At 47.5% G+C, this 9,329-nt stretch overlaps 1 protein-coding gene across 3 annotated transcripts; it reads left to right on the forward strand.

Annotated features, from left to right (window-relative positions):
• On the forward strand, positions 373-8,713 carry PDP2 (pyruvate dehyrogenase phosphatase catalytic subunit 2). 3 transcript variants are annotated; one of them, XM_005692112.3, is made up of 2 exons: positions 373-456; positions 4,016-8,713. In XM_005692112.3, the coding sequence occupies exon 2, from the start codon at positions 4,067-4,069 to the stop codon at positions 5,660-5,662; it is 1,596 nt and encodes a 531-aa protein (XP_005692169.2). In that variant the 5' UTR covers positions 373-456; positions 4,016-4,066; the 3' UTR covers positions 5,663-8,713. The 3 variants fall into 3 exon arrangements, with proteins under 3 accessions (XP_005692169.2, XP_005692170.2, XP_013826770.2); XM_005692113.3 differs by having other exon boundaries at positions 447-558; XM_013971316.2 differs by lacking the exon at positions 373-456 and adding an exon at positions 556-666.

Consider the following 9,329-nt stretch of genomic DNA (forward strand, 5'->3'; position numbering starts at 1 on the left):
ATGCATTGGAGAAGGAAATGGCAACCCACTCCAGTGTTCTTGACTGGAGAATCCCAGGCACCGGGGAGCCTGGTGGGCTGCCATCTATGGGGTCGCACAGAGTCGGACACGACTGAAGCGACTTAACAGCAGCAGCAGCTCTGTTTGAGGTGTGCAGAACGGGCAGCGTGTCACGTGGTCGGAGAGCTCAGCCACAAGAAGGCTTAATCTCAAAGCCTAGGGCCAAGCCTAACCGCAGAGATGGAGGGCGGGGTGGGTAAAGGTTGGGTGGGGTGGGCGGGAGAGGGGGAGGAACCGGATTTGGCCCATCTGGAGCCCGCCCTCTCACTCTCCTCATCCATTGGACAATTGCGCTGTTCGTCAGGGGCCCGCCTCTGCAGATGAACCAATAAAGGCTGGCAAAAGAATGCTTCCTTCTCCAGCTGGATCAGCAGCACGAGAGGTCTCTGCGGGGAGGTGAGTCCGGAGTAGGGGTAGCCGCGGTATAGCTTGCGGCCGTGAAATTGACTGACGGACACGGCGGCCTTGGTGCCGGTGAGAGGAGGACGTGGCTCCGAGGTAGGGAAGACGGCGAGCGTGAGAGGTGAAAGCTTCTAGCCTCCCCGCGTCCGCTCCAGCCCACGGCAACGGCTCAGGTGATGGGGTGGAGAGCGGAGGTGAAGTGAGGTGAGGGGGCGGGCCCGCGGCGGACTGGGAAGAGCCTTGGTCACAGATACGGTCACCCTTCTCGCGCGCACGCGCCACGTGGGCTCGCAGCCTGGCGTAGGACCTTTGGCTGCGTGCCCTAACATCCGCAGTAGCTGTTTTAGCCCTCGGAGCTCAGCATCTCAACTTAATTCGCCTTATCTGTAGACTGGGAAGCTGGGACTCAGGGACGTGGCCGCGCCATGGTTTGAGGGAGATAGGGCTTGGTGGATTCCGGAGGCCGCGCTCGTATCTATGAGCCTGTGGGTCAGAGACTTGACTTTGGGACCTGTTTTCTTTAGATACGCGGAACTGTTTGGGTTGGGTCTGCGGCAGACAGCCTTGCGTCGGGCAACGCTGCCTAGCTTCTCTGCAGGGCTAGGGGTGGGGCGAGGGGCACGGGAGGCGCCTTCTGCGCGCCGGGTCCAACCAATCCTGCCCCTAGTTCGGCGGGGTGGGCTGGGGAGACTGGGCGGTCCTTGGATGTGGGCGTTCTCCATACTCAGACCGAAAAACTTGTGGGCGGGATTCCGAAAACACGTGGAGTGAAAAAATGCTCCACACCCCACCCCGGTTCTCCAGAGAAAATAGTAAAATAGAGCAACTTAAAATTTTTTTTTTCTAAAGAAAAATACCACCAGAGGCTGTTGAAGGTGTAGGGTTTACTTCACGCCCTTATGGAGGCAGATGTGAACCATTTGGAAATCAGTTTGGCAGGATGAGTCTACACCCTTTGACCTACTGATGCTAGCCTTGGGAAATAAGTAGGTTAAAACTTAAGTAGGGAAAATGTTAATGCGTTAGGCATTGCAGTTTGGTATTTTATAAATAGGGAGATAGTGGAAACAACCTCTAAATCCTCAGTGATACACCTAACACTAAAAGATTATTGCTAATAATCTTTTTTTGGGAGCTGAAGGGTTATATTTCTTTAAAATCCTCATAAAACCCTATGAAACTAGTATTCCCATTCGGCAGATGGATAACTGGAACTCAGGCAAGTGAAGTCATTGTGTGTCTGATGCTAGACAGCTAGTGTGCTTTGGGACCTCTTGAAATTGCTGTGTTTAGCCAGTGTTTGAGGCCTGGGCACTGGAGAGCCACTGGTGAATAAGGCAGCCGTGTTTCCTGAATTTACAGAGCATGCATGCATGTGTTCTTTATATATATGTAAAACAAGCTCTGGCCAGTTTTATTGAGGAAAATTTTTGCATGATTTACTTTTCACCACTCTCTCCTAGCATGCTTCTGCTCATCACCTGGATCAATGATAGCTAGTGCGCATGCTCTGTTATTTTCTGTATGCGGTGTCCAATTCAGTAGTATTATTGCCACTATAGTGATGGACACATTTTTGGCCAACATGGCATACAAGTTGTGTTAGTTGCTCAGTCATGTCTGACTCTTTGCAACCCTATGGACTCCTCCTCTAACCCACCAGGCTCCTCTGTCCATGGAATTCTTCAGGCAAGAATACTGGGGTAGGTTCTCATTCCCTTCTGCAGGGGATCTTCCCCACCCAGGGGTCAAACCCGGGTCTCCTGCATTACAGGCAGATTCTTTTACTGTCTTGAGTCACCACGGAAGCCCCAACGTGGCATAGTGCTCTATGCAAGATTTGCTCAAGGCTGGGCAGCTGTTTAATTGAGTTAGACAAGGCTGTGGTCCTAGTGTGATTAGATTGACTAGTTTTCTGTAATGCTCAAAATTCTCCAAGCCAGGCTTCAGCAATATGTGAACCATGAACTTCCAGATGTTCAAGCTGGTTTTAGAAAAGAAAGAGGAACCAGAGATCAAATTGCCAACATCCGCTGGATCATGGAAAAAGCAAGAGAGTTCCAGAAAAACATCTATTTCTGCTTTATTGACTATGCCAAAGCCTTTGTGTGGATCACAATAAACTGTGGAAAATTCTGAGATGGGAATACCAGACCACCTGACCTGCCTCTTGAGAAATTTGTATGCAGGTCAGGAAGCAACAGTTAGAACTGGACATGGAACAGACTGGTTCCAAATAGGAAAAGGAGTCCGTCAAGGCTGTATATTGTCACCCTGCTTATTTAACTTATATGCAGAGTACATCATGAGAAATGCTGGGCTGGAAGAAGCACAAACTGGAATCAAGATTGCTGGGAGAAATATCAATAACCTCAGATATGCAGATGACACCACCCTTATGGCAAAAAGTGAAGAGGAGCTAAAAAGCCTCTTGATGAAAGTGAAAGAGGAGAGTGAAAAAGTTGGCATTTTTTTGGCTCCAAAATCACTGCAGATGGTGACTGCAGCCATGAAATTAAAAGATGCTTACTCCTTGGAAGGAAAGTTATGACCAACCTAGATAGCATATTGAAAAGCAGAGACATTACTTTGCCAACAAAGGTCCATCTAGTCAAGGCTATGGTTTTTCCAGTGGTCCTGTATGGATGTGAGAGTTGGACTGTGAAGAAGGCTGAGCGCCGAAGAATTGATGCTTTTGAACTGTGGTATTGGAGAAGACTCGAGAGTCCCTTGGACTACAAGGAGATTCAACCAGTCCATTCTGAAGGAGATCAGCCCTGGGATTTCTTTGGAAGTAATGATGCTAAAGCTGAAACTAATACTTTGGCCACCTCATGCGAAGAGTTGACTCATTGGAAAAAACTCTGATGCTAGGAGGGATTAGGGGCAGGAGGAGAAGGGGACGACAGAGGATGAGATGGCTGGATGGCATCACTGACTCGATGGACGTGAGTCTGAGTGAACTCCAGGAGTTGGTGATGGACAGGGAGGCCTGGTGTGCTGCGATTCATGGGGTCGCAAAGACTCGGACACGACTGAGCAACTGAACTGGAACTGGGCAGCTGTTGGCGAGGATGACCAGGTTCACTTTGCCTTGTCTGATCATTTTCAGAGTCTCTTGTACCCCACCCCATACATTTTCCACTTACCATAACCAGTTGGAGCCTAGAGTTGACCTGACTCCAGCGGCTTTTCCATCTTTTTTGCTACCCTGTCTTCCTGCCTAAAGAGCTGGATGGCCTCTGACTGAGAGCCGCTACCAAGATAGCTGGGGAGCAAGAAAGAGCTTGTATGTATTTAAAGGAACACAGCCTGCCTGGGAGAGGGAACATGGGAGGTGTGCACTGGTCTGAGGCAAGGGAAAGGATTTGGGAGGAAGGAAACAACTATGGGAAGCCCTCAGTGACTCTTAAGTGCAGAGTGTTTAAAAAGCCATTTTCTGAAATGTATTTACATTATAATGGGATGTGTGGAGATTTAAATATTGAGATTAAGTGTTTGCAGAAGTCATTATTTTTAAGAAATTAAATTTCTTAACCTCTTGAATTTTCAGATTTAAAGAACCCTTTTGCGGAAGGAACGTATTCACTCATACGGTTTCAGAATGTCGAGTACTGTGTCCTACTGGATTCTCAGTTCTGCAAGGAAGACCATTGCCACATTACAGGGGGGACAACGTTTATATTCAAGGTATGCCTCAAATAGGATTAAATCAAAAGGGAGACTCTTTCCCCAGGGGCCAGCCACCCTAAAAGACCATGCCGCTGCATGTGGTGGCATTGCTCTGCAGAAAGCCTACAGACACACATCAACGGAGGAAGAGGACTTCCACTTGCAGCTCAGCCCGGAGCAGGTAAATGAAGTGCTGAGAGCTGGTGAGTCGGCCCATAAGATTCTTGACCTTGTCAGCAGAGCTCCAGATTCAGTGTTACGATTTGAGAGCAACCAGCTAGCTGCCAATTCCCCAGTGGAGGACCGGGGAGGTATAGCTGCCTGCCTGCAGACCAATGGACTGCTGTTTGGCATCTTCGATGGACATGGTGGCCACGCATGTGCTCAAGCAGTGAGCGAGAGGCTCTTCTACTATGTGGCTGTGTCACTAATGTCCCAGCAGACTCTGGAGCAAATGGAGGAGGCCATGGAAAGCATGAAGCCCCTGCTGCCCATCCTTCAGTGGCTCAAGCACCCAGGGGACAGTATCTACAAGGATGTCACGTCGGTGCACCTTGATCACCTCCGTGTCTACTGGCAGGAGCTGCTGAACCTGCAGATGGAAATGGGGCTGAACACTGAGGAAGCATTAATGTACTCCTTCCAGAGACTGGATTCTGACATCTCGCTAGAGATCCAGGCTCCCCTTGAAGATGAAATGACCAGGAACCTTTCACTCCAGGTTGCTTTCTCAGGGGCAACGGCTTGCCTGGCCCACATTGATGGGGTTCACTTGCACGTGGCAAACGCTGGTGACTGCCGGGCCATCCTTGGTGTCCAGGAAGACAACGGCATGTGGTCTTGTCTGCCCCTCACCCAGGACCACAATGCCTGGAACCCAGCCGAGCTGTCACGGCTGAAGAGGGAGCATCCTGAGTCCGAGGACAGGACGGTCATCATGGAAAACAGGCTGCTGGGAGTCCTCATGCCCTGCAGGGCCTTTGGGGACGTCCAGCTGAAGTGGAGTAAAGAGCTGCAGCGCAGTGTCCTGCAGCGGGGCTTCGACACCGAGGCCCTCAACATCTACCAGTTCACCCCCCCACACTACTACACCCCACCTTACCTGACGGCCAGGCCAGAGGTCACCTACCACAGGCTGAGGCCACAGGATAAGTTCCTCGTGCTGGCCTCTGATGGCCTGTGGGACGTGCTGGGCAACGAGGATGTGGTGAGGCTGGTGGTGGAGCACCTGGCTGAAGAGGGTCAGCACAAGCCAGACCTGGCCCAGAGACCCACCAACCTGGGACTCATGCAGAGCCTGCTGCAGCAGAGGAAAGCCCAGGGGCTCCATGCAGCAGACCAAAACGCAGCCACACGTCTGATCAGATACGCCATAGGAAACAACGAATATGGGGAGATGGAGCCTGAGCGGCTGTCGGCGATGCTGACCTTGCCGGAGGACTTGGCAAGGATGTACAGGGATGACATCACAGTCACCGTGGTGTATTTCAACTCAGACTCAATTGGTGCGTCTTCCAAGGGGAGTTAAGAGTCTCCCACCCTGTTGCCAAGGTTAACTTCAGTGTTCTTCTGAGACATTTTCCCTTACTTGGAACCTGGCTCTTTAGACCCTATGGTTGAAGGGCAGGTGGATCGATGCAGCTTGCTTAATTATAGACTAATGTGAGGAACAAACAGCCTTGGATTAAAAACAAAATCTAGTGATTTTATGTGCCTGCGTGTTTTGGTCACCTCTTCTACGCAGAGACGGTAGAGCACAGAGACGATCGACTTATCTTGGGCTCGTGTAACCCAAGTCCTTTTATAAAGACACTGTTAAAACTGTCAGCCTGAGCCTGGAAAGGGTAACTTTAATTATGGTTCTAAGAATATGAAGAAGTCCAGGATCTTCTGCGCTCTTGCTGCAAAATCTGGAGACTTGATAATTCTGTGTGTAATCATGGACTGCTACACTATGAAGGGAAGTTTTTGTTTTTTATTCTGAAGTTACTAAGGACCTAGGTTTACAAAGCATATTACAGGACACTTTTCTATGCAATAGTCTAACTTGTGTGTGTGTTTAGTTGTGAAAATTAATGCTGCATTCTAGTTCTGATTTAGTTTATGTTAAAATTGAGTCCTCAAACTTGCCAAACAGGCGTGCTGTGAGCGAGCATGCTTGGAATGAGTTTTCTTGGTTTTTCGGCTGAGGGTGAAGGTGGCCAGGCCTCTGGACCAGCTGAATTTGTGTAGCTTTCAAGCCCTTCCTCTGTGTCCCACCCCTTGAACCTTTGAGCAATGCTAGGAGGTAACTTCTGTCTGAGCCTTAACTCCTGGCCTTTCCTTCATTAATAAAATTTCCTCCAGTGTTCAGTAAATCTCTGCAGATTTACTCATAGTACTTAGCCTTTCTGATTATACTTCTCAAACATTCCTCTAATTCCTCCTAATGCTCCTTCCCCCACTGCTATGCTGAACTCAGTCACCCCGCTGACTGTGCAATACTGTCTAGAAAGAATGCTCTCACTTCACATGGTTGCAGGGGAGCAGGAAATTCAAGACTGCATGTGGTAATCGTGACAGTTTAGGCAGGACTGGCATATGCAGTGTATTCTAGGCTTTGAGATTCAGCCTGAATCTGGAGAGGTAAAAATGTGAAGGACCTGAGAACAGTTGCTAACCAAGGCTCCCTGGCTGCATCCCCAGGGGTGGTGGGGAGGAGGGAGTGGGGAGATTTTTTTCAGATGGGACACTTGCCCATAGACTAGTGGGATAAATGGCCACTGCTACTCATCGGTAATTAGGCCTTATTTAGTATAGGAGTTGGGCAAAAAACAGTGTAACCTGTAGTAGCTTCTGTGGACTGCACAGTCTGTGTTTATTGGGAAATTAAACCATAGGGATCTTTTTTAGGAGGATGAATTTCATGTTCTGAAATTGCTGTAGTTAAACAGGAAGTGTCTCTAGATGGAAACAAATATAAACCTGCAGAACTGACTTTATTTTCCTGTACTATCTTCCTGTTGATGGTTCCCCTCATCTCACCCCCTTGAGCCACCCACTGAAAAGAAAGCAAAATAGCTAGGTATGACTTTCACATTCAGGACAAGGGACATTCAAGTGTTGAGACAGCCTAGGGATGTTTCCCTGTACGTTTAGTGATATTGCTTTGTCTAAGAAATTCTCTTCTGAGTGCTTAAGCCTTTGTCCTTTTATTCTGAAAAATCTTAACTCAAATAAAACCTGAATCCCTATCATTTAGCTTGCATGAAGTTTCGTTACTAGAGCCAAACACTACTTGTCTGAAATCCTTCATTCTTTATGCCAGCTAAACCCTGGCACACCCTCAGAGCATTTACTGGGGTTACAGTGTCTGAATTCTGTTTTGGAGCCTCGCATGGGCTCTTAAATATACTTGATTAACTTGTGGAACAGCTGAGAGAATACAGACTTCCAACCTATTCCTTCAAGGGTGTCTGTGTTTTTTCTCAGCCTAATAGATTTGCTTTCTAATTGGCATATTGAGAGAGAAGAAAGGCTGGTTTATTGCCTGCCCTTTATCCACTGTGAACTCTGCCATGAATGCTTCGAGGAGCAGCTCCTCCTGGTTAACCCCAGTGTGTCTGACTCCAACTACAATTTTGGTGTCACTGGCCTGAGGCATGTGGGCTACCGCTTGAGGATGATAGTAGAATTTGAGAGGGGGTTGGTGGTACTTGTCAGGTCTTCTGAAATACGTATCATTCCTTCTATGTAAAGATTTTGATATAGAGACTTGTAAAATGAACTAAAAAATGAGATTAAGATTTCACTTATGAATAAACTATGCTTTATTGGTCCTTTAAATTGCATGTTTATTTTAGGTAAGAAATGTTGGTAATATTGGCATACTTTAGATATTGTTATATAAATAATACAGTTCTGCTGTTTCTGGGGATTAATCAAAATGGATAGAGAAGTTCTAAGTTCAAGTTAGTATGTTAGGTCAAGTTATGTGTTCAGTTTTCTGAGATGCTATTTGGAACATTAGAGCTAATTTATTATAATGAAAGTGTAAGCTTTGAGGTATGTTAACATTTTCCCCAGAAGTATGATTGGCCTAAAAGGTCGACAAGAAAATGTAGTCCCTAGTGACCCATTTTTCATTCGACAGTTTTGGAATTCCGCATTTCCCAGGTTAAACCGGGATATTCTGGAACTGAGCTATCCTAGTCTCATTGTAAGTGGTTCATTTGTCTCTGAACGTGGCTCCCATCGCAGAGGAAGCCCTGGTGTGGCTTTGGGGCTAGGAATAAAGGCTGATGGCACTGCTTTGTCCTGTGAGCTCCCACATGTGTCACCAAGTGCAAAACACAGGTGGCTTGCAGTGTGACCATCTCCTGAGCAGGCTCGAGGCTCTTTCCCTGACACCTCAGGCACCTGACATTTAACCAGCCTCCTGGAAAATATTTTGTATCAAGCATTTACCTGGAAAAATTAACCATGTTATTTAACATTTACTGATATTTGTACACTGTATACCAATGTTCTTTTTGACATTGATTTTCTCACCATGAGAGATATTTAAGTGAAACTTGTAAATAAAAGAGGCAAAATGAGATTTGGCTTCTTTCGGTTTTGAACATTTGTATTTGTAAGGTCCTTAGGGTACTAGATTAGGCCAGCCTTTGTTTCACGACCTGTATCTAGCCACGGAAGGTTTTAGTTTGTTCAGGAGTCCACCCGAGGGACTTCTCTGGTCTGGTGACTGCCTCCCAATGCAGGCAATGCAGGTTTGATCCTTGGCTGGGGAGCTAAGATCCCACATGCGTTGGGGCCAAAAATCCAAAACATGAAACAAGCAGTACTGTAGCAAATGTGATAAAGACTTTAAAAATGTTCCACATCAAAAAAAAAGGCTACCCTAAAGAAGTTTTCTCTGTCAATTTTTGGTGTCTGCTAGCCACACAGGGACGGGGAACCCTAGTGGGCTGCCGTGTATGGGGTCGCACAGAGTCGAACACGACTGACGTGACTTAGCAGCAGCGGCAGCAGCAGCAGCCACACAGGAAGTCCTTGCTTAGCGTTAACTTGTATGGAGAGCTGAAAAGAAGGAAAAGAGACGCTTTTGTTGTGATGGTCTCCACACGCTCAGGGCTGAGGCTTGCTGGGACTTCACATTATTTAACTGGCCTTGTAAAACCAGCTTCTTTGTTAATTTTAAATTCAGAGCCAGC

Source organism: Capra hircus, chromosome 18, assembly GCF_001704415.2.
Source record: "Capra hircus breed San Clemente chromosome 18, ASM170441v1, whole genome shotgun sequence".
Classification (NCBI taxonomy): Eukaryota; Metazoa; Chordata; class Mammalia; order Artiodactyla; family Bovidae; genus Capra; species Capra hircus.